The sequence below is a fragment of the Microchirus variegatus genome (genome assembly GCF_963457635.1).
Source record: "Microchirus variegatus genome assembly, chromosome: 8".
NCBI lineage: Eukaryota > Metazoa > Chordata > Actinopteri > Pleuronectiformes > Soleidae > Microchirus > Microchirus variegatus.
The window spans coordinates 3016886-3043638 of record NC_139809.1 but is presented as its reverse complement, the minus strand read 5'-3'; the positions used below and the strand labels follow the sequence as shown (position 1 = coordinate 3043638).

The window sequence follows — 26753 nt, the reverse complement described above, 5'->3', positions numbered from 1 at the left end:
CCTTGAACATTGCCAAACGGCTCAGAGCACAGATCATTGACATCCATTTACACTTCTGACTGTAGTGTTTCACGTGACCCCTGATGCTCACAGAGCAAGATGTTCAATTGACAGAAGAATAAAAAAACGAAGCCGAAGAGGCCACTGCATCCCAGCATGTCACCAACGACAGTGTCTGCACTCTTTCACGCCTCACTCGAGTATAAACAAGGCTTTATCAGAACGATTCATGTTTCTGGTTATGTTGTATATATATCACGCTATCACATTGACTGAATTAACACACGGACACGTGGAAAGGCCTTCATTTTGAACTACACTTAACGTTTTGTGCCTTTGTGCAATTTTTCAATCAAATATACAACTACATATTTAAAAAGGAAATGTTTAGAATATAAATTGGTCAATTGAAAACACTTTGAATGCAGGTTTCTGGTCGGTTGAGTCACCCTTATACGAGTTTCGATCAGAGTCCTTCACCTGTTTTGTCTCAGATTCATTACATGTTTGCTTGTGTTGTCTTTATGCAAAGCTTCTAACTGCTCCAGTGAGGTGAGAGGCCATGCAGTGTGGTCTAAATGTCAAATAGAATATTGGCAATAAGAAAGCCATTTTGAATCACAACTAAATAAACACCGGAGCGCAATACGTTCAATTTGTAAACGTTTTCCTTCAGTTACACAGTATTTGGTTTGGTTTTGAGATCAAAAACGATTGCAAAGATATAATTTGCCTAAACACACCACTCCTATTGGGAAATCAGTGGGTTTTTACAAAAGCAATTTAAGCCATTTTACACTTTATGTTACACATTATCTCATGGAAATGATTGATTTGCACCATTTCTTTAGCAATTCAAAACACTAATTGATGTAGATTAAATGCAGGGGGGTAAATGGTCTGTATTTAGTGCTTTTCTCATCTTGATGACGACTCAAAGACGATTTACGCTATACTTTTGCATTTTCATAGCCATTCACACGTTGCCGGCACAGCCGTCAGGAGCAACGTGGGGTTAGCCAGGGACACGTCGGCACGTGGACCCCCGTGAGGGGATGAGGCGGTGGAACAAGAGGGAGAACAAAGTAAGTAATAAAAAATGATCTGTGTTTCCTGTTTGGATCATCATACCGTTGTCTTACAGAGTTAAGAGCCACTTCAGCATTTGTTGGTGATGTTTGGTTGAGCAATCGTTTAAAGGTCACATAGAGTGGTCCTGTTGCTTGTTTATGGTCAAAAACCTACTAGTTGCTGTAAACTAGCCGATAGAAATCCTCTTTTCTGACAGTGTTTTTCAGCCGCGATGTTTCAGAGTGAACTTTCACCCCCAGAAGACAGAGTCTTGTGATTGGCCAGGACTATCCAGCACAACCGTTCTCAGAAGCACAGCGCCCCCCTCTGGAACGGCGGATGCACTGCTCCTCATTATCAAAACATTGTTTTAACAGTGTTTAAAAATAGCTTCGTCACGACTCCCCGCCGCAGTCCCTTTTATGACTTTAAACCGGAGTCAGACCCAGAGTCAGAAGACACTGATGCTCGTGAAACACCTCCACAACGGACGTTATTCTTCTTCTGCGGTTCAATGTACGTAACCGGATGTGCCCGGACTAGTGCCCGGAGCAGGACGATCGGTTGTTCAGGAGAACCGCTGCTTACGTAACTAGTACGGGATTTTCAGTGATCTCGTTGAGCCCCGAGATTACAATAAAACACAACGTTCTCAGCAATGGCTGAACTGTTTGTTTCGAACCGTCAGGGCTTCTTAAACAAGGTAATGATGCAGATACACACCAAAAAAAACAGCGATAATAGGAACTTCCGGTCTAGTTCCGCTTTAAACACATGAAGTCACATGAAGAGGGGACTGAATGTCTCTCCTGCCAGCGTCTGAGCTGGAGTGATAATGCTTTGCTAGGAAAAAAAAAAAAGAAAAAGGAAACAGGATTAGTCAAAACACAGGAGTGCCAGCATGCCCTACCTCCAGGCTGTTGAAGTTGGGGGCAGGCGAGCTAGAGGCTAGGTGGGGTGGGCGGAGAGGAAACCATGCGTGTGCCCGAGTGTGGCCATGCAGCTTGCCTGGCTGGAGGAGGACAGTGAGTGAGCATGGGCATGCAAGCCCACAGATGCTCAGGGCTTCCCATTAGCCTGTTTTCCACTGCACAGCCAAAAAGGACTATAGGCATTACTAGGTAGGTCATGACTCATATCACCATTTCCTCCCCTAAAATAACTGTGCTCTTGAACAAAATAAGTGGGGTTGATGACTGCCAAGTGGGCAATGATTTCATAAATATAGTTTTTTATATTGCATATTATCATTACCTTTTCACACTAGTGTCTGGTGGCCAATAATTATGACAGAAACCAACCTTTTCGAGTCTTTAGAGGCCAACTTTAAACAAAGGTTTTTTTATCTGGCTGATATTTAAAAATCAGGTCAGCCAATGGCTGATTTTGTTTTTGCCTATATTTATTTTTGGCAGTTTATTTGCTTCCCTCAATCTGATATTTCAAATACTACACAATGTGCCGTAACTTAAACATTTACAAACCAAATACTTTATCTCATATTGCGTCTGCACTGCAACACACTTGTATAATTTGAAATATAAATAATGTAAAACTAAAACTAAAATACAGGACAGATAATCAAAACAGAAACACTGTCAAATAAACTATTGGATGAAAAAAATAATGTTCCAGTGACTTCTAGTAGCATTTTTCAAATATCTGAGGTTAAAAATGTGTACATTTATTCTGGCCGGTGCTGATTATTTACCCGTCATGCGTTATCTTTATGTGTTTAAAATGACGACAGTGATTTCAAACTCACATTTGTTTTGAACTGAACATAAACAAATGGGGTGAATTGCTGCTTGAAGCCTCTACAGCTACTTCAACATGCATTACTGCCTGTGCCATATAGAAACACTCGGGCGCTGTGCATGTTGCACAGCATTAAAGTTGACCTTGAAGCCCTTGTATATGCAGTCAGGGCGACGCTTGCTTTCACACTACATTGAATATGTAGCCACACGCATCACCGACCACAACTGAATACTTTGTTTGTGCAATCCAATCCCAGGAGATCCTCTAATCTGTTTGGGTGAAAGTACACCTGTTTTAAGAGATGCTCACCAGTGATCTGATCAGCGAAGATGTATTTTGGCTCTAAACGCAAACAGGGTCTCTCAGCAGCGCAGATCGACCATAACATAGCATTTGCTCAGCCTTTATTCCAAGGAGATTTACAAAGCTTCGGAAGCCAGGAAATGATGGGATCTTTCTTTTGCAGACGTTTCTTTCCATCATAGACTATCATACCACGGAACAGGTATTAATTAATCCCTGAAATATGACACCAAAATCCAGGCTGAGATAACATTTCATCCACTATAATTTCTTCAATATGCTCAGAATGACAGCTCATAGTGCAGGTGCAGCAAAATAGAAACATAAATCAGTTAACCTCAGAAGCATCATGCTATGATTCTTCTTCCCAATCACTAAATGTCATACTAAACTCAGGTCAGCAGCACAGAAAAGATGATATACTTAATAAAAACAACTTTAACAGGAACTGACATGTCATGTACTAACATATTTGAGGAAGCTTTTCCTCTAATTCCACTCTCGGTAGCTCTACGTGACCTTATTCCTTACGTTCAAGCCTTTATTAACTTTCGTCATTCTTCTATCTAAACCCTTTCCTAGACTCCGAATACCTGAGTCTGATCTCTGGGTAGATAACAGGGAGGTATCTCATGGTCCACACCCAGGCCTGTCAAATCTGTCTAGAAGAGATTACACAAAGTGCTGCAGCAAACAGTGGGTAATAAACAGAGGGAGACGGGGCACAGCGTGCCGTGTTTAGAAGTAGAAGAGGGTGGAAAATGGAGCAGCGAAGAGGACACGAGAGCCATTTTTTACTGAACTTCCCCAAAGTGATTCCCAGCTCACGCTGCACACACTCACGTCCTCTCGCAGCCGCCCTCTCTGCTCCTCCGCTATTCTAATTCTGTCCCAGTTCTAGAAGGTTTTTAAAATTCAAAGGTAAGCTAAAGTAATAGGGCAGCGGTTTATGAGATGCAAATATGACACAGAATTAAATATTGAATACAAATAGCCTCTTAAATTAAAATTTCAGCGGAGTTAAAGAGAAGCGAGTGAACGCGGGCTTCGGGGATTTGAACTGAAACAGAGGTACGTGCGTAATCTCTCGTGCACAGCATGATAATGTTCTCGTTATGAGACCGGGCTCAACGTGTAACGCAGAACAGAGGAACGATGGTGAACGACATACACACTATTATTCACTCGCTGTTACTGGTTATTTACAGTAAAACACATACAACAGAAGGACACAGCACGTCCCGCTGTATGACCTATAACTGATCCATGTTCTTTTTCTAAACACATGACCCACACTTGGCACATCCCGTGTCGATAACACATGCGTGAAGGGTGTTTAATGAGGATTGTCAGGCACTTTCAGAGGGAGGAAAGAATGACGGGAGACGCTGGGAGCCACATGTCCGTCAATTCTCAGCCACGTCTGATGTGCAGTCAGTGTGCGTTTGCCTCAGAGTCAGAGCACGCTCAGTGGGACGATCGCAGTGCGACGCTCGTCATATATTAACTGCTTTTCTTAAGCAATGCCATCTCCAGAAAAAAAAAAAAAAAAAAATCCTAATTAAAAATTCCTAATTATGAACCCTGCCTATCTGATGTCAGTTATCTCACAGCTGTTCTCGCACGACCATTTTATCTCGTTTCGCCACAAGCTTAAAGCCTCTAATGCCCTTTCTGGTATTTGCTAATTTCTCCCACTTTGCCCTCACCTCCTCCCTCAGTAGCTCTGTGATCAAGCAGTGTGTTTTTAGAGAGCGATGGACGAACAGACAAGGGAGGGTAGATGCTATGACATCCCCTGCATTGCATTTGTGATAGCTCAATTAACAAGTGAAGCCCTCCATCATCTCTCACCGACTCTCTGAGGGTCACTGGTGTGAAAACCATTCACTGTCCTTATCAAATGGATAATGACATAAAAAAAACAACAACAGCACAATTTAACACAATCAACCAACCATCATAAAATCTAAAAAAAATAAAAAAAAGACCTCCCAGGAAGTGAGATGACAACAGGTAGGCCACGCTCTAGAGCCAGCAGGACTGGAATTATGTAGCTGTTTTCTGCATTTAGGGCTTCTTGTTTTGATTATGTAATCACCGTGTTTATTTAGGTGGCGAGTGTGATGAGCTGAATCTACAGTGCATTCTGGGAGCTCTGTGTTTGACCTGCGTGTTTGTTTTTCCGAGTCGGGCAGCGGAAGCCGGTGTGAGTCCAAATATGGACTGGAAAGTCCAAGATTTGTCCGTTTACTTGGGCATAATGCATGCCCCGGGGGCATTTGAGCGTCTGCCAACTCTGTGGACTAAAAAAAAACAAGGACTCCAAGAGTGAGTGACCAGTTGAAATATCACCCTCTATCTAGACTATTGGGAGTGTATAAGTCTTCTCCTCGTATGAGTCATTAAGGGGATCGGTGTCCCCTCCCAAACCTGAGAGCCATAATCACTAAGAAGGGTCTCAGGGCGGTTGGCATTAATCGATGAACGTTGCTCACATGAAATATGATCAGTTTAGAAAAGCACTGCTGTTTATCATCAGGAGAGTGAAGAAGAGAAAGACAGCAAAAACGAGCAAGAGAGAGACAGATTTCAACAGCATGTCAGACGTGTGGACCAGCGGCACAAAAGATACATTTCAGCTTTGTGGCCAGAAATGGACCGACTGCCTGGATGACATGGCCCAATCTGATGCGTCTAAGCTCTACTGAGTCCAGAGCTGAGGAACATCAGCTCAGTGCCATGCATGCACAATCACTTGCCTCCAATTCATTCGTGCCCTTACAGCTGCACCGACTTACACCGCCGCCAAGGAAAACATAAGATAATAAGCTTGCGAGAGTAAACCGGGACCTGGTGGGGAATCAAACTGTTATGCACATTGTTTTTGTAAATAGTCTCCCATCTGTCGGTACCAGTAATTTGATCGTTTTTTTTTTTACGTTCACAACAGATACTCAGTTACACTGTAAATGGGGTAAGCCTTCTTTTTCTGAAGCCAAACATTCAACATATAAATCCCAAGCCCCCACTAACCAATCTCTGTCCCAATCAGTGAATCCATATTTTCATTTAAAGATGTGGGTATTTGTTTGATCTCTGTCATATTTCCCCACGTCATCTTTCTAAAAACCAAAAGGGACATCACTACTTCCTTCCTACTTAAGGCCACATTATACTTCTCCGACTGCGTAATGCGTTATCCGTCTGCGTCTCCACGTAGACCACTCGAGTCTTTATACTTCTGCGTCGTGGTGACGGATAGGCGCTGCAATTTCCCGCCCGATCAGTAGGGGTCGCTGCGCAAGGTTGTTGTGCTTTCTGTGTCTGTTGTTGTGCTTTTTTGAGGCGAAAAATTGGCCATTTAGAGTCTAAACATGTGCTGTGTGTGTTAAGATATGATGTTTTTATAGTTCGGCAGAGATGAAGTCGGCGGGGATCAGCTCCGCCCTCTGTGGACACTCGGTGCTCACTGTGAGCCGGCACAGAGCAGCTTCGCTCGGCCTGTCCTGAGGACCAATCGCAGCTCTTGCCGTCTCCGTTGTCCCTTGACGGAGTGACGGACACAAATATTCCGTGCAGCCGGAGACGACGCAGAGACTCTACAACAGGTTCTGCGTCGACGCAGAGGACTCTGCGTAACCTACGCAGAGCACTTAACGCAGGAGTATAAATTGGGCTTTAGACTCTTTACTCCTTGCCCACCCCTCCCTCCTCCTCCTCCTCCTCCTCCTCCTCCTCCTGCTGCTCTTTCCCACTCTCTCCACCCATCTCCACAGTAAATGGTGGGTCAGCACAAGCCTGAAAAACGCCATTCACTACCTGAAGCAGATGTGACAGTCAGTGCGTTTACATGCATGTTCAAAGTCTAATTTTAGTCAGACTAAGACAACGATTCGGTTTAGTTAGTAAGATTAAGCCTTAGCCGGACTAACATACCTGGATAATAATAGATTCATAGTCTGATTACTCCTGCAGGCACTCTGTACGATTAGTTGGACTGGAGTCGGACTTGGCGACTCCAGGATTTCCTCCCCACTCTTTGACCGAGAAGCAAAAGGAGAGGTTGTACGAACTGCAGTACTGTTGCCGGAAATCATACGGTAGCAGCACCTTTTTTTCAGACAACACAGCAACCACTAGTCCGGCCCGGGGGCCAATTGCGGCCCATGTTCAAATGTTCACCGGCCCGCACTCTCTGTTATAAAATCAATGATATGTGGCCCGCCAGCACTGTTGACCTGAGTATTAAATGCACAAACAGTCCGTTTGCTACATTGTAACATTTTCTGACCAGTGCGGACCAACGCAATCCAACTATAGGTGTGAAAGCGCCCTAAGCGACTCTCCCCTGTGCGACGTCTTCGCATTAAAACCACTGTTTTTGAGCCAGAACTGGACGACATACTGCAGTCAAGATCTCAGTATCACACTTCACAGTAGTCCATGATTTATCAGGTAAATAAATTCTAAAATCTTAATGAATAGAATTTTTGTGATGATCAAAAACCACCGTTTTGAACGTAGAAGTTTACAGTGAGCATTTAATAGTGAATAATATGTAATGTTTCAAATGAACTGAGATATGTTTAATATTCTCTAAAGTGTTTCTTTCCAGACATACTTTTTCTTCAGTTTATGTGGTCTTGAAATACGAAAGGCTGAGGGTTTTTGGTAAAAACTTGAAAATAAATAGAAATGAAGGATGTCATTTGCAATAAAAATGTCATAAAATAGATCATTTGTATTTAATGTTATTGGTTCAAAGAATGTCAGGCTGAATGGTCGGCCCCCCACACGCTTTCACCTTACCAAATCTGGCCCTCTTTGCAAAAAAGTTTGGACACCCCTGCACTAGAGCATCACGATGTATCACGATTAGCATGTACAGCAGGTCAGAAACATACAGAAGCATAGCATAGCACCATGCATCTCGTTTGTTCCCCGCTGGTTCTTCTGTGACATAAAGGTCAACCAGAAACCGATTCAATAGAGAGATACAGCGCCACCTACAGAGGCGGAGTCAGACGCACAAGGCCAATAAATTGGTTTTCTCCTCCGCGTGTATCCTCAGGCTCGACAAGTAGTCCGACTGCCCGACAGATTGCGGCCTTAGCTTGATTAAACTGTGCATGTAAGCGTAATGAGAATTTATCCACTGAAATGTTCTCTTTTTTTCAATTTGCCAAACGACTACAGTGAACACAGCAAAAATAAAGACACAGTAAAATCTGTCACTGAAGATTAATTTCGTTGTCATCTAGAGATTTCGTGTATTTTCTCAACTAATCCCGCCGCAGATTGAGAACAACTGTAACGCATATACAAGAACACACAAGAGTACTCGCTACCATCGCTGCTATTTAAACCTCACACTGCCACAAGGTTCCTGCCTGGTTCAAGCTCAGGGGGAAACGGACCTGGATGACTGATCCATTCGGGTGTAGCTACAGCTATGGAACAGTAAGTGTACTTAACCCCCCCGGTAGAGGGCAAACCTAAACAGCTAGCCAGATAAGGCAAACGACTGCTGGTTCACCACTGAAGCAGAGCCACGAGACAGAGGGAGAAAGGAGGTTTCGGAGAAGAAACGCTCAGGCGGCCAAGCTGAAGAGATGGCACTCGTACAGCCCAATCTGTCAGTCTAACTACCTTTGCCAGATACACGGTAGCTCACACAAGAAAACTCACACTTCTGCTAAATACCAAGAGACACACTGGCTGTGCACACAAATCGATGCCCCACTACACATAGTTGTGGAACATGCTGTACTTCAGCAGACTGCATGATACACAACCTGTATTAACAGCATGTCTACTTTCCTTCCTTCCTTCCTTCCTTTGAGAGAAAAACCTGTTCAAGTCAACACCTAAAGTACATTTGCAGTTTGGTGACCTTGGATTGGCTAAAACTAATCTGCTCTTGTGCAGCGTGTATGAACTCTGACTAAACACCAAGATAAGCCTCAGTCAATGAAGACAGAGTCGAAGTAAGTTTGACCGTTTACTTAAGACTTCATCATACAAGCTGAAGCATGAGGAGAAAACTGTGAGCAAACTAATAAAGAATACACAACCATTATTAGATTTCCTTGTTGCAACGTATCAGAGTCATTTATAAATAATGTACATTGCTTAAATGAGCTGTTGGTACGACTGCTACCATCGTTTTAACTTAAGAACACTTAGACATGAATTGTAAATAAATCTTAACAGCATTTCAAATAAAGAGGACTTAACATTTCTAACAATAATGTCATCATCAACTTACGGCACTGCTTCGATGATAGAACAAACATTTCTGACCAGCATGCCACACGGCTGCTTTGTTTGTGACGAAACAGGAACAGGCTAAACAGGAAGTGGCAGCACCATAAATAGGCTTTAACAGGAAGTGATGTCAATGTAATTAAAAATGGAGGGAAATGCTTTGTGTATACAAATATCAATTAATGGCAATTCCAAAAAACTACGCAGTTACCATTTGGAAACATAAATCAACATTAATAAATTAAATTTACATAAATGTTTTAAGGGCAGCACATTATCTGTAATTTACTTTATTTTGGAAGTGTTTGGGAATTGTCTTTATACACTGTAGTTCCTTTAAACATGCAATTATACTACTACAATTTTGGAAATATATCTGATTGTGATTTTTTTCATGGATACAATATGGTTAAAAATGTAATTTCAAGCATAATTTCAATATTTACTCTTCTAAGGAGAAGATAAAAAAATATGACTTTACATTACTAAAAAAAAAACTAAAGTATAGTATGAACACAGAGTCAGATATGATGCATAACATAGCCTAAATTAAGGCATTTGCGACTTAGCATTTGCATCATTTGAAATTGTGATATCAATTTGAAAATTAATAATAATTTTTCAGCCAAGATGAAACGACAAAATCGCTTCACAATACGATTAAAAGATTTCCGTTTGACTGGCGTCTGATGACATTGCATAGACCCCGACTCTCTCCTCTCTCCTCTCTCTGTCTACATTTCACTGGCTGTCCAACAGTGGAAAAGTTATGCGTCATTCATACACTGGCTCAGACGGCAGGTCAGCTCCACAGGGTCTGCTTAAGATGAGAAAAATTAAGCTGGCAAAATGCTTTGAACCCATTATTACAGAAGCTATTACGCTTGCTATTATCTGCATAAAATCATGGGTGTGGAAAGATTAATTACACTCAAATGGTAATGATGTCTGTCAACACGATCGTTTGCCCAGAATTGAATTGTGATTCTTCAACTGAATGTGATTGTGTGACCACTGGATGTTTCAATGTGGGGATTAGTGCTTGGTGATCGCGCTTTAGAACGATTTCTAAAGTGACGTTAATAGAGCGCGAATACATTAAGAACACAGTTGTTCTTCTGAAGCAACAATAGAAGCAGAGAGAACCCTCAGGAGGTCACACCCACACGGTGAACTCTTGACCTCCTGCAAACAAAGTCATCATATGCCATCACGGCTCCACACACCAGTGCTCCGGAGATAATGTCGCGGCGCCAGCAGCTTCGGATCTTTCATATCAGTACATATTGGTGCTCCAAAACACTGCTCCAACTGCTCACACCTTCATAATCTCACCCGAGCGTGAGATGCAAACAGAGCTAATATGTTTGAGGAGAACGGCAGTGATCACATTTCCAAGTGATGCTCTGTAACCTCCCAGAAACCCAGAATGTTCCCAGCAAAACCACAATCTAGCTTTCAAAATACATTAGATCAAAACATGACAATCCATTATGTAACAGTGTCCATTTCTCTGTCACGAGTCAGCATCAGACCAATTTTCTCTGGATCGGATTAAAACCAGAACACTGAAGACGCTGTCGGTAAGTGCTTTTAATTTTCAAAACGCGCTCTCTCGACAAAATGCAACTCGGCACCTCGTGAAAGTGGGAGCTGCGAGGAAGACGGCAGAGGTCACCGAGTGGCGAGTAAAAATAAAAGCAACACCGAGAGCAGCAGAGGAAGACGGTGAAGAGGAACACGAATCGACACACAAAACTGCGTGGTTATGCAACATCGTACACGGACGTCGGTGCAACCGGAGAGATTACGGATTTACAAGCACTGCCGCTGCGAGATCAAGTCAAACAGATGCTAAGTTACAAACGCACGGAGTCGTTCCTCTCGTAAAACACAGGATTCAGGAGGATGTTGAGCGTTAGAAAAGTGTTGTGAAGCTACGTCACGAGCTCTTTTCATCTTCGCTTCTCGTCTCCGCTTCTTTTCTTCATCCCTCCTCCATTAAATCCCCATTAGACACTAAACCAATCCACTGTCACTAACCCTTCATTCTTCACTATGTAGGCCTCCCACCCCCCCCCTTTACACACACACACACACACACACACACACACACACACACACACACAAACACACACACACACAGAGAGAGACAAACACACACAGGGCCTTCTCTCCTCTGTGTGACCTTGACTGGCTAGCACTCCAGGGCTTGTTCTTTCCTTCTCCCACTCCCTCCGTCGCTCTTGCTCTCTCCATCTTTTCACGCTTGCCTCCACTCCATCAGCTATTCCTCTACCTCTTGCTTTCTATCATTCTTCCCTTCCCTCGGCCCCTTTTCCTGCTCTTTTCCAAGACTCGGGAGGAGAAAAGGACAAGAGTATGGCGGAGAAAGTGGAAGAGAAACACCTCCCCTCCCCCCCCCCCACCTCTGCGATCCCGTGGACTGAGAGAATTCAGCATAAAAATAACTCCAGCTCTTGAAAGACCACATCAACAAGTCTGCTCCAAGGATCTTAGTTCTCATTATATATTTATTCTATCTTTTTTTCTTTTTTTTTTTCATCACATATTGAATGTGTGCTCAGTAACTCTTTACTCGGCCTACTTATAACATACATAGAGTAAATAAACACAAGGATACGCCGCACCTTGGAGTGAGACATCGTGGCATGCGGGGCAGAAATGTATGGCTGGCTTCCACCACACACCCAATATTTGAATTAATGCTTTATACAACATGCTTTATGTTTTAAGAATGCTTAATACTCATAATGCTTTATACAGGATTCGATCCTACGACCTTGCTGGTATAAGTCCACCTTGTTACCCACTGGACTATCGTTGATGCTGATTTCAAAAGGGTCAAAACAGTCATAGCCTAAGGGAAACTGAGGGAACAGTTTACAAACGATTTCTATTTTTTCCACACCTGACCCTAGCAGGGCTCCGTAGGAAACAACGTGCGTTGTTGTTTTTTGAATTGCATTTCCGTTTTGACATATATTTCCGTTGTGTTGTTGCTTTTTTGTTTGTGTTTTTTGATTTGGTTTGTGTTGTCAGTTAATGTTTTCGTGTTTTCTGCTTTTGTGTTTGCGTTGTGAGTTAATGTTTTCGTGTTTTCTGCTTTTGTGTTTGCGTTGTGAGTTAATGTGTTTGTTTTTTCTGCATTTGTGTTTGTGTTGTGAGTTAATGTTTTTGTTTTTTCTGCATTTGTGTTTGTGTTGTGAGTTAATGTGTTTGTGTTTTCTGCATTTGTGTTTGTGTTGTGTATTAATGTTTTCGTGTTTTCTGCTTTTGTGTTTGCGTTGTCAGTTAATGTTTTCGTGTTTTCTGCTTTTGTGTTTGCGTTGTCAGTTAATGTTTTCGTGTTTTCTGCTTTTGTGTTTGCGTTGTGAGTTAATGTTTTCGTGTTTTCTGCTTTTGTGTTTGCGTTGTGAGTTAATGTGTTTGTTTTTTCTGCATTTGTGTTTGTGTTGTGAGTTAATGTTTTTGTTTTTTCTGCATTTGTGTTTGTGTTGTGAGTTAATGTGTTTGTGTTTTCTGCATTTGTGTTTGTGTTGTGTATTAATGTTTTCTGCTTTTGTGTTTGCGTTGTCAGTTAATGTTTTCGTGTTTTCTGCTTTTGTGTTTGCGTTGTCAGTTAATGTTTTCGTGTTTTCTGCTTTTGTGTTTGCGTTGTGAGTTAATGTGTTTGTTTTTTCTGCTATTGTGTTTGCGTTGTGAGTTAATGTTTTCGTGTTTTCTGCATTTGTGTTTGTGTTGTGAGTTAATGTGTTTGTTTTTTCTGCTATTGTGTTTGCGTTGTGAGTTAATGTTTTCGTGTTTTCTGCATTTGTGTTTGTGTTGTGAGTTAATGTTTTCGTGTTTTCTGCTTTTGTGTTTGCGTTGTCAGTTAATGTTTTCGTGTTTTCTGCTTTTGTGTTTGCGTTGTCAGTTAATGTGTTTGTTTTTTCTGCATTTGTGTTTGCGTTGTGAGTTAATGTGTTGGTTTTTTCTGCTTTTGTGTTTGCGTTGTCAGTTAATGTTTTCGTGTTTTCTGCTTTTGTGTTTGTGTTGTGAGTTGATGTTTTCGTGTTTTCTGCTTTTGTGTTTGCGTTGTGAGTTGATGTTTTCGTGTTTTCTGCTTTTGTGTTTGCGTTGTGAGTTGATGTTTTCGTGTTTTCTGCTTTTGGGTTTGTGTTGTGAGTTAATGTTTTCGTGTTTTCTGCTTTTGTGTTTGCGCTGTGAGTTAATGTTTTCGTGTTTTCTGCTTTTGTGTTTGTGTTGTGAGTTAATGTTTTTTCGTGTTTTCTGCTTTTGTGTTTGCGTTGTGAGTTAATGTGTTAGTTTTTTCTGCATTATGTTTGTGTTGTGAGTTAATGTTTTCGTGTTTTCTGCTTTTGTGTTTGCGTTGTCAGTTAATGTTTTCGTGTTTTCTGCTTTTGTGTTTGCGTTGTCAGTTAATGTTTTCGTGTTTTCTGCTTTTGTGTTTGCGTTGTGAGTTAATGTTTTTGTGTTTTTGTTTTGCGTTTGTGTTTTTTGATTTGCGTTTGTGTTTTTGATTTGCATTTGTGTTTTTGATTTGCGTTTGTGTTTTTGATTCGTGATGTGTTTTGTGATTTGCGTTTGTGTTTTGCACCTCAGGGCCACCGTATTTTTCAGACCAAACTGCAGGTTAATGAATCAAAAGTACGGTAAACGTTACGAACTCTAAAGGCATTTTGTTCAGTATATTATTTTAAAAAAAAACATGAACAGACGTTGCTCCAATCAGCTTTTTTTCAGCTTCCTGCTCCACTGAGGAAGACGACAAGTACTCTCAATGAACACCAGGTCCAAATCCGTGTTTCGTTGCAGGTGCTCCTACAAAAGCGTCTAATTGCCTCCACTGCAGCATTGTCGCCTGTTCCTGTGACTCGGGTGATCATCCAGATTCTCCCGATGGCTGAGATGACAACATCCATTTGTATAATAAATAGGAGCTGTTAACCGTGTGACGATCCATTCATAGCTAAATAAACTTGAGCTGAAGTGACTACTGCGCTCTATAATTATGCTATTCCTGTACCCACTTTATACATCCAAAGGTCTCTGCTGTGATGTGCCAATGTTGGTGCTCATAGACGTAATCTGTAACGCGTTTCATTTTTCATTTGCTCTACGTCTGATATCAATACAGCGAGCTGTAGGGCGACACAATAGCATGCGACAGCTGAAGGCTTTGAATGACATTAAGATAGAAAATAGAGGGGCGCCATGAATTAATATATTTTAAATAATCTTCCTTTTGAATTTGATAGACTTGTTGAATGCCGCTGAAAAAGCTCAGAGTGATTTCTTTTCTCCAAGCACCTAGTTTTCAATTCACCTTGCTGTAAAAAAAAAAAAAGGCATGGATATTACAAGACTGCCACAGGAATCCCCCGCCCCAAAAGATAATTTCCCAATCCACATTAGCAAAATAGCCATGAAGTAAAGGGACATCATCAATTTCTACAGGGCAGTGGTAACAAAGAGGTTAGGAACTCGCAGTCCTCCGCGTCACACTATGTTTAATAGCGCCCACAAATTCCCTCCTTCTTCCATTTAATTTCCCGAGCAGTTCAAATACTTTGATGTTATACCATGAACTATGAAACTCCACCAAGCCAGTAAACTGAGATGTGCTTAAACCCTTTTTATTCAAGAAGCAAGCAGCCATATGTAGCAGGGAATAAGCTCAAATATATAGGGATCAGATTGCAATAAGCTGGAAGGATGCAAGACTCTGATTAATGACTTGCACCTACAGTATATCAGTGAGCAATGACAGCTCCCCCAATTAATGTCAGACAATCGTGGTATTAAAGGGTGAACTTCAGGACTATCTCCAACATGGTGCCACTCTGAAGAGTAATGTACTCATAAAGCACGAACCCTTCCTCACTGATATGTGAATGCCTCTATTTCAGGTCGACTTTAAAGCAGAACTAGACCGGAAGTTCCTATTATCGCTGTTTTTTTGGTGTGTATCTGCGTCATTACCTTGTTTATGAAGCCCTGACGGTTCGAAACAAACAGTTCAGCCATTGCTGGGAACGTTGTGTTTTATTGTAATCTCGGGGCTCAACGAGATCACTGAAAATCCCGTAATAGTTACGTAAGCAGCGGTTCTCCTGAACAACCGATCGTCCTGCTGGATAGTACTGGCCAATCACAAGACTCTGTCTTCTGGGGGTGAAAGTTCACTCTGAAACATCGCGGCTGAAAAACACTGTCAGAAAAGTGGATTTCTATCGGCTAGTTTACAGCAACTAGGAGGTTTTTGACCATAAAAACAAGTTAATATATGTAAGTAGACCTCCATAACTAACATTTATGTGCAACAGGACCACTCTATGTGACCTTTAAATGTACATAATGAGTTTATTGGGGTTCACACTTTTAAGTGAAGCCTAAACGTCGCAGTCGTTTTAACCTCTTTACAACTGGACAGTCTTATCTTAAAAAGACCGTCCAGCATGCTGAGATGCTCTAAAAGACAATGCTAACAGTTGCTAATTAGCGCATGACAGCAGACGCTGATGGAAATATAATGAGTTAATTGGTATGCAGCCATAAACAAAATGAACAACCAATTAAAATGTGACCCGATGATGCTGCTTGACTGAGCCAGGACATCAACAATATGAAAATCCGTCCTCTGAGGATCATGAATATCTGAACGCAATTTCATGGAAAACGATCCAATGGTTAAGATACCAAGAATGAACATAAAAAAGTGGACGTGATCTTCGGGTTTGCCAGCTGAGGAAACACGGAAGTAAAAATATATATCGAGCAGACACCAGGGGGCAACTCCACTGGGTGAAAGTCTATGGAAAAATTAACCTAATTAACCCTTGAACATTTTCGTGAAGGATTAATAATAATCTCAATTGTTAGTTACAGGTCCTTACAGGGAAAATGGATGATAAAGCACGGAACATATGACTGAACGCCATTGTGATTTACAGATGGTTTCATCAAAAAGGTGCCTTGCTGCAGGTGATGTCTGTGAACTTCCTGTTGCTAAACCTCAACATGGCACTGGCCAAATCACAAATCTGTCACTACTGATTGCAGCTTGAAAACAGAAACAACATTGGTTCAAAAACTCTTGCTAGGGCACAGTTGAAGAAAATACCCATATGTTTTAAAATGTGTTTAACATTTGTGATATCCATTTCTTCATTCCATATGATAACCTTGTTGCATACATATATTTTAGGTTGCACGTTTATCCGCGATGAGGCTAAATGCAACGATCCATATCTGACGAACTGTCTCAGTGCGGCTAACTCGTGCCAAACTTAAGTCATTTCGATTTGTAGCTGCAGCCAGAGGTTTGGACTCCGTCCCAAAAATCAAGGCGAGCATCAACCAGAATCAATAGTGAACCTGACAGTATTATTATATATGATATTCAAGTGATATATAGTGTGAGCTGCCAGAGCAGAGTATCACACCATGCATCAAGTAAATTTAAAGAAATGTATCCCAACCTCTGTCACCACAAAAAGAGGAGAGCTATCGTAATGTCGATATAAAGAAAGTTAATACTTCATCCTGCTATGCAAACAAGTGAGACGCTAAATTGGTTCCTTCATTGCATAGGGACACGATGTTATTAACTGCATTGTGTGTATTATCCTGCAGGAGACAATTGGACAATAGAATCTGGAAAAGATGGAGGACTGACTAAACAGATATATCTACTGATCCACCTCTTGTTGGTTATACAGAACAAGGTGATTACATGCATAATACATCAAGTCCTTCAACCACAGACTCACCTCCTTGTGTAGGTTTCCGAAAAAACTAAGTCAGTCCATAGAAAATCATTCATCACAGATAAATCACTAAAGCACAGTTTTTTCAGTTTCTAGCTTCGACTGAGGTGAGAATTGAAGTCAAATTGAAGTCCATTCTATGAAGAAAGGACATTCACAAGTACTGACATTCTTCTACTTTTGCATGAGGTAAAGTACATAAAGTCATAAAGTCATAAAGTACATTATCACTTCATAATGTTAGTACTTCAGATTAGAAGAATTGAATATTGCAAAATTTTTGAGGAAAATAATCTTGTTGACAGAGTTTTTCTGTTCCAGTTCCAAAGTATGGAGGTTTTGCCAGTGTTGTGTTTACTTCCACCTGAGTAACACAGAGTAACGTCCTCCCACTTTGGTTCCTGTTAATCTGGTGTGAGCGTGGGCTGGTTTGCCAGAAAGCACCAAGGTTCTGAGGTGTAAACATTTCTGTTTGGTTTTTGGTAGAACCAACAACTTTCTCAGGAACTGTTTCTCTTCAACATTGACCAAATAATACCACCTGCAACCACTAGGGGCATTGAAGTGACCAGTTACCTCTATAGTTTCATCCTAAAATGTGTGCTAAACAAACACCATCTTAAATGTATAAGTGGCCATTTACAATAACCTGACACTGTTAAAATCCATTGCTGTGCCTGTCTCAGCTGACATAGGGCGATAGGCGAAGCTACACCCTGGAGAGTTTGCCAGTCCATCGCCAAATAGAGAGACAAACAACCGTTCACTCTCACACTCTCACACCTACGATCAAATTAGAGTGACCAATTTACCTAATCCCCATATTGCATGTTTTTTGGCCTGTGGGAGGAAGCCGGAGAACCCGGAGAAAACCCACGCTCACATGTAGAGAATATGTTCCAAGCGGGGCTCAAAGTTGTACTGTTAAAATTATGAACACTTAAAGGGACAATGTGTAGTATTTATAGGTTTATATAACCCAAAATCCACTTTTTAATACATATTATGTGCTCCTGCATTGTCTAGTCGATGTATAATAGTTTTTGTTTCATTTTCGTAGTGTTTCAAAAAGTCATGTAAAATAACACGGTCGCGGGCCGCGGTTGCATAGCCACTGTTAGCAGAGAGACGCCATGTTTCTACCAGAGCCTGTAAGGACAAACGCGAGAGAACAAATCAAGCGTCTCTTTACTTGTAGCAGGAAGTCCCGCCTCCACTCTCTCCGCTTCGTCTGCTACGGCCGCGGTAGCTCCGCCCTCTCCCTCGCCTCACGAACCTCATCTGCTGACACGGAGAAAGACGACGAAGGCGACGTTTGACCGGCTGAGGATACCGTAGCGCTCAGGGAAGGGAGGGGGTGAGCAGAGGAGCAGTTCTTTGTTGTAAATTTCAGCCTCTCCTCTAGATGGCACTATAAACTACTTACTTCACCTTTAATTACAAAGTTTCAAGAAACTGCATCCTGTTCAAAAATCAACAAAGGGATCTGTGCAAATTCCATCATGAAGTGGAAGTCGTTTCTGTCATTTTTAAGCTTTGTGATAGTCTAACTGCTTTCAGAATCAATAACCTAATGTATCCCTAAACTGTCATCCCCATGTGATTAAATATTTTTTAATATTATTAGCACCAAGATTAAGTCGGCTGGAGTTGCACTTGATGTCCAGGACTTCCCCAAGATTGTCTGCTAAAAGTCTATAAACAAACTCTGCTTCGATTTAAACATCAGTGAGTTAATGTTAACGGTTGTTGAATGTATTGCAGTGCATATAAATGACAATCCATTTAACAGTCACGCTCAATAAAAGGCTTCCATACCAAGCATTCACTACTGTATATTTTTCATAGAAAAGTGGCCATTTACATTTTTCCCCCAGAGGTCAGCGTTGATCAAAATCTTCATCCGGTCAAACTTCAGACATTCATACGACAGTAGGTGGCAGCTTGTGATTGCCAGGCTCACACACACGAGCAACCTGTTTGTCCTCGTCCCCCTTTAATCCTTTGAGGCCATAATCGATATGTCCCGAGTAGACCTTTTTTCACTCTCCCTGCCACTGCACCTTGAGACGCGGTGTGAATTTAAAAGGCTACAGCGGGAGGCAGCACCCGCTGGAAAGGAACACCTACTCACATAAATCAATTAAAGGCATGACCGTCAACTACTGGAGTTCCCTTACTTAAAAGAGCAGCACAGACCACATTCTGTCATAACATGGGCTGAATTATCGCCAGGTGAATTCACTCCAAAACATCTGGCCTTTGATGTCACCAACAGTCACACCTAATTCACTATTTCCACCTTAACACACATATGGTCACTTTACAGGTACACTTGTTCAATGCGTTTAGACATGCAGATGTGGTAAAAGATGACCTGCTGAATTTCCAATGCAGACAGCTCTGGGTATTTCAGAAACTGCCAATCTCCTGGGATTTTCCCCACACCGGCCGTGTCTAGGGGTTTACAGAGAATGGTCCGAAAGAGAGAAAATATCCAGTGAGTGGCAGTTCTCTGGGCAGGAAATGTCTTGTTGATGACAGAGGTCAGAGAAAAATGATGGAAAAGGCATCAGTAACTCAAATAACTCATAATCCAGGTATATAGGTGAGCGTGGAAAGGTTTGGTTTTGGTTCAATACACATTTTTTTTGTGTTTCTTGCTTGGGGTACCAGTGTAATGGTACAGTATGGGTGGAGCTAGACCCACGACAGCCAACTGATTGGGGCGACAGAAAAGCATCACTCCCTTGCGATCAGTGTTTCTTCAACGCCCGCGATCTATTCTCATACAAAGCTCGACGTCTCGTTGATACAAAAATTAGCTGCTCCATTGTCCGTTGTATCAAGTTTGATGTCGTCTTTCATTGTAGCCACAACCCGTAACGTCACGCTACATTATATCTCAGTGACGTGGCCATCGAGCAAAACCCACACTTTGCCTCCCAAGTAAAAAGGTACCGTTCACACTCGAAACGCTGACCGAGGGCTAAACCGTTCCAAACTGTACTGTACCGAACCAATCTGTACCACATAAAAGGTTCCCGCAGACCACGGTTGTCTATTCCCCTACCGTGGTGAAAGTCCAGAGAAGATTAGGAAAATTGGCAACAAACCCACAGCCAAAACAAGCTGTTCTACTCCAGTCCACCAGGAGGCATAATGTAAAAGACATGCGCACAGGCGTACCAGAATCAAACAATGTTTCCGACATGCGAATGATGTTACAATAAACATGAAAGTATTGTTAGATTATGGCCTTTAAATAACAGTATTCCTTGGATAGCCATAAGTGTTGCTGTAGGTGGGTTTCCATTAGACCTGTATATATGCACATTTTCAATTTGCACCTGAAAAATCAGAACTCAAAAAGTCTTGAAATAGCACAATGACGTTTTTTTTAAAGCTTGTGGGAGGTGGAAATGTTGCCGTTTTATAGAATAAGGGAGGATGTTGAGCATTCACATCACTGAAACATCCCTTCACATGTCGCTGTACTAGAGAGATATAGTGGAAGCAGAAGATACAGAAGTCGATGTGTGTTCTGATGAGGAAACCACAACATCCCTGCAATTCAACAAATAAGCTAATATTACTAAAGAGATTAACATAGCAACAAAGGACGACAATATATCAGCAGCAATTGGCACTCTTTAGTTACACAATTGTGCCTTTTATCCTCCTGTTGTGACAGGGACCTAAGTGCCACCTACTGCTTACCGCGGTGAACAAACTCCCAATATTTGCTTTACAGCAGGTGGTGGACATACAGATCAATGCAATGAGCTTTCTTTTTTTCTAATACATATATATTATGGTAAAACTAAAAATGTATTCATTGTAAGGGGAACCTAGTGAGTGAATATGATAAATGCAGAGTTTGATAGTACTGTGCAAAAAGTCACCTCCAGCTTTGTTGTTTTGTGACAAATTCTGTGGCATTTGGACTGGAATAATGTGATGTTTACACACACACACACATACATATATATATATATATATATAAAAGCAAGCTGTCAAAGTTTCCCTCTTCCCTCCATTGTGCGCGATGCTAAAGCACGTCTTGAATAAACCCAAGCATAATAGACCCCTTTTCACAGCAGACATTAAACACACGAGGACAAACACAGATTTTACCAATTACATTAATCACGGTTCCACTTCCAGGTTTAAGAGAGCCGGGGGTCGCGCTATTGTTCAAGTGTAAAGGCCGGGTCACAGCGAACATGAAGTGACTGACAAGTAATTACACTGTATGGTCATTATGGTGGCATCCAAACGTGTTCTTCTACAAGAGCTGAGGTTCTACCTGGAACCATTTGCTTCTGAAAAACCCGTTCCTGAAGTGTTTTTCAAGGGTTCTTGGTAACACTAACCACAGTACACTCCTGCGTAAAGTGCTCTACGTCGGTTACGGAAACCCCTCTACGTTGCCGGAGAACCTGTCAGAGAGCCTCTCCATCATCTCCGGCTGCACAAAATATTTTTTAAGTGTCCGTCACTCCGTCAAAGGAACAACGGAGACGGCAAGGGCTGCGATTGGTCCTCAGCACAGGCCGAGATAACGCTGCTCTGTGCCGGCCACTGTGCGCACCGAGCGTCCACAGAGGCGGAGCTGATCACCGCCGACAACGTCGCTGCCAAACTATAAATACGTCATATCTTAATACACAAACCACATGTTTAGACTCTAAATGGCTAAGTTTTCGCCTCAAATTATCTTAAAACTGCGTTCCGTGACAGAAAAATTACTGAAAAGTATTTCAGGTGAGGAACGGCCACTGTTTCAATGTTATTCCGCTGCAACAACAAGAACAGTCTTTCTCTCTCTGACGCCATTGCTCGCTGTAGCCAAAAGCACAACAACCTTGCGTATCGACCCCTACTGATTGGGCGGGAAATTGCAGTGCGTATCCGGCACCACGACGGAGAACTATGAAGGCTCGAGGGGTCTCCGTGGTGACGCAGTCGGATAACGAATTACGCAGTCGGAGAAGTGTAATGTGGCTTTAATGGTTCCAGTAAGAACCATTTTGATCCAGAGAACCCTTTAAAACCCCTTTCCTGAAAAAAAGGGTTTTTAAGGGGTTCTTGGTGGAACCCTCCAAAAGGGTTCTCCTATGAGGACAAGCCGAAGAACCTTATATGGTTCTACTTAGCACTTCTATTTCTAAGACACACACACACACACATATATATATATATATATATATGTATACACATACATATGTGTGTCATTGGCTGTTCTCAAATTACATCATTGTTTCCCCTCCTTGATAATGTTGCTCGCACACATCTAAGTACAGTATCATGCTGTACTTAGATGTACAGCATGATACATCTAAGTGGGGACATTTTTACGGAGTGAGGACATTTTGGCTGGTCCTCACTTTGTTTTCATTGAAATCACTTCCTTAGGTTGCTATAACATGCTATACTCAATTTGTTATAGTATAGTGTGACCCAATTTTTTTTGTCAAATTTTGGACCAATTTTTTTGGTCAACTGTTGGACCCAATTTTTTGGTCAAATTTTGGACCCAGTTTTTTTGTCAAATTTTGGACCAATTTTTTTTGTCAAATTTAGGACCATTTTTTTTGTCAAATTTTGGACCAAATTTTTTTTGTCAAATTTTGGACCAAATTTTTTTTGTCAAATTTTGGACCAAATTTTTTTGTCAAATTTTGGACCCAATTTTTTTTGTCAAATTTTGGACGACCAAAAATTTTTGGTCAAATTTCTTTTTTTTTTTTTGGACGACATAGTATAGTATGACGTTTTTGTCAAATTTTGGACCAAAGTTTTTTTGACAAAGATTTTGTCAAATTTTGGTTGACATAGTATAGTGTGACGTTTTTGTCAAATTTTGGACCAAATTTTTTTGTCAAATTTTGGACCAAATTTTTTTTGTCAAATTTTGGACAACATTTTTTTTGTCAAACACACACAATTTTTTGGACAAAATTTTTTTTGTCAAATTTTGGACGAACAAAAAATTTTTGTCAAATTTTTTTTTTTTTTTTGGACGACATAGTATAGTATGACGTTTTTGTCAAATTTTGGACCAAAGTTTTTTTGACAAAGATTTTTTCAAATTCTGGTTGACATAGTATAGTGTGACGTTTTTGTCAAATTTTGGACCAAAAAATTGTGGTCAAATTTTTTTTTTTACATTTTTGTTGACATAGTATAGTATTACGTTTTTGTAAAATTTTTGACCAAAAATGAAAAAAAAAATGAAAAAGTTTTCCAGCCCTTTTTGCTCTGGGGCTCCACCTGCAGACATTTTATGGTACTGCAACCAGTAGTTCTATATATATGTCATTCATGAAGTAGATATTTGTAAAGTGGAAATGCTGGTCCTCACTTTGTCAGCAAGTACAAGAATGTGTGTGTGTGCGTGCGTGCGTGCGTGTGTGCGTGCGTGCGTGTGTGCGTGCGTGTGTGTGTGTGTGGTGACATCACAGAGTGGAGATGAACAGAAATGGCTCCTCCCACTCTGCCTCCTCGCGCTCCCTCCATCCTCCTCCTCCTCCTCCCTCGTTAGCAGCAGGTGTTATTCTCGTCTAACCTGAGGATTTGGCTGGTTAATTAGCAGCAGTAGCATTAGCATTAGCGGCGGTGGCGGTGGTGTCATGACGGCCACACACGGAGTTATTATTATGTTCTGTGCTTCGCGTGTTCGAGTGTTGGGACACAAAATGAGAGGAGAAATCACGCCTCACAAACACGTGGTTAGAGAGAGAGAGAGAGGGAGAGAGAGATTACTCAAATATGACTCTTTTCTTCGTCTCTGCCGCTGTCACCTCACACATGACAATAATGATGCACATGATAATGTGCAGCCCGATAAATAACGAGCGCTGTAAACACTACACTGAAGCTGAAGGCTTTGACCTTGTGTTGCGTTGCTCTTTAGTAGCTATTGAAATGTGCAAAAAAAAAATTAAAAAAAATTAAATAAAGTCAACGCACACACTACACAAACACGCATGTGATGAAGTGTCTCCGTCCGCACACTCAGTAAACAACAGTTGCGTTGAAACAAACAATAAACATCCTCCCTATAGGAGGCAATTAAAACTGCACTGATGTTACATAATGACAGCCCACACTTTTACCAACATCACCGGTCCGTGCAGGAGGAAGAGGATGTGGGACAACAGCAGCTGCTGCCACACACACTCAAACACACACACACACACACACACACACACACACACACACACACACAGAGAGACACAGCGGGTCACAAATGGAACACCTTCAAAGTGTCGGGGATGCTTTAAAAGAGAGAGAGTGACAGTGGACACTTCTCACTCCTCAGCAGCATCTTACCTTTGCTATTGTCCTCTTCCCTGTTCAGATACATGGCTGTTATTTCACCCCGAGGCAGATGCGACGGTGTCTCTCTTATATTCTTTTTCCTCTCTGTTGGTACTCCTCTGGTGTGTGTGTGTGTGTGAGTGTGTGTCGTGAACTCCTCCTGATGTGATTTGTAGTATTTGCCGTTTGTTGTTTTTGTTGCTCCTCAACAGCCTCTCTCTCTCTCTCTCTCTCTCTCTCTCCTCCTAGTTGATAGGTAGGTTGGGCAGTTTGAGACTCTCACTGACTCCCTCCCTCTGCTTTCTCTCTCTCTCTCTCTCTCTCTCTGCCTCCCTCCTTCTCTCTCTCTCTCTCTCTCTCTCTCTCTCTCTCTATTTTTGATAACCACCAGCTCTCTGTGGCTCAGAGGACAAAATGGGGAAAAGTGACTTCTGCAGCTGTGTTAAGAAGTCTCTCTTCTGCAGCCACGTGTGATTCACCGCTTCAGCTTGCATGAGCAATTTTTTTTATCATTTAAAAATAAATTCACCTTGCGTGCACTGAGGAGTGCACATGCAGTAAATCCTGCAAATCAACAAAAGTGTTGTTGTTTTTTTAAAAAAACTGGGTCTCAAGCTCAAATAACCTTGGGGTCACCGAGCATCAAGTCTGGCTCGAAAAATATAAAGTCCAACTTTTTAGGAAGAAACAACTGTTCGGTCGGCAACATGAGCATACAGTTATATAATATTACATCATGATATCTCAATTAAAACATGCTGCTGATGATGGATAGTTCACAGAACTTCAAAATAAAAGTGTCTGCCTTCATATACATCACACGTGTCAAACTCAAGGCCCCGGGGGCCAGATGTGGCCCCGCCACGTCGTTTTATGTGGCCCGCGAGTGATTCGTTGGTCTTAAAAATCTGTGTTAAAATAGGTCTACGCTGCTTTAAGGCGTGCGTCGACTAAACGACGTTTCCCACAATGCATTTGGGCGATTGTGTTACCCCGCAAAGTGACGGCACCGCCGCTAGATCGCGGTGTATCGTTGTATATGCATCATGCGACGAGTGAAATTGAATAAGTAATAAATCGAGAAAGTTATTTAGCAACAATGTTACGGAGTACTTACCTTTATTTTACATTATATTTGGTTACATTTAGTTACATTTATTCTGTATGACAGCTACATCTGGCGCTTTGAGGGTAACCATTATGCTGATGTGGCCCTCAGTGAAAATGAGTTTGACACCCCCTGATATAGATGGTGTGGTCTGCATTTACTGAATAAAGCACATTATCTTGGTCAGTAGGGACGGCACAATAACATTTCTTCCATGTTCGGTAATGATAAAAGGGTTTCTTGAACGCACCAGTAGCTTCTCCTCAGTGATGTAAAAGTACAGATTGTGTCTTAGCTAAGCCACACGCTCAAACATGAAGGCTTGTGTGAATTCAGAAATGCACAATACTGTTAACAAGAGTCGTGGAGAAATGAGGATACAAATACAGTTAAAAAAAGGACTCCAAAAGAACAAAAACTAACAGGAAGGAAAAACATGCGGAGCAAGTCAAAAGTCAGGGACTCACAAGCAGAGGCAGGGAGATTAAACACACAAGGGGGTAAATCTAACGGGACACAGGTGAAATCACATCAGGGCGGGGCAGACCATCACAGAAGCAGGAAGTAAAACATGATCATCTAAACAAGGTGAAACAACAAGCAGTGACACCACACCAGATACTTGCTTAGTGATGTGAGGCAATGTGACTGCTATGCAGATAGCCTCCAAATGAAAAAAAAAAAGTGCATTCATTATTCATTTAGTCTTCATACATAAGCAGCTCCGTAAGTGAAGAGGGAACAGTTTGTCCGTGACCTTGACTTGATACCAGGAAAATCCAGTCGCAAGGCAATTTAAAACAATTTCTTCAATTATTTTTTTTTTCCCCCCTCTTCTCGCACTCACAGCAAATGTCCAATTTGCGATGGGCATTCTTCATTAGTTGAAGCTGGAAGACCGAGGCATGGAATATTATGAAGCGACTGGGATAAACCATGACATTTATTACAACGGCCAAAGCCACCACGCTGGAAAAACTGGTTAAATAGATTAAATGTGATGCTTCTTTTTTTTTTTATTATAGCCTCTCAGTAGCCACCAGTGCGCCTGCCCTAATAAATATACATGTTTCCTGCACGTAGCCTGCAAAACAGACGGCTCATATTCTATTCAGTCACGT

At 41.6% G+C, this 26753-nt stretch overlaps 1 protein-coding gene across 1 annotated transcript in view; it reads right to left on the bottom strand.

Moving 5' to 3' along the window:
- The window catches only part of syt7a (synaptotagmin VIIa), a gene marked incomplete at both ends in the record, with an annotated part of 88750 nt that extends 64180 nt beyond the window's left edge, over nucleotides 1-24570 (bottom strand). The window contains one exon of the mRNA XM_083893943.1: nucleotides 24537-24570. Coding sequence (XP_083750069.1) covers nucleotides 24537-24570 — 34 coding nt within the window. The remainder of the gene's footprint in view (nucleotides 1-24536) is intronic.
- Nucleotides 24571-26753: the final 2183 nt, after the last annotated feature.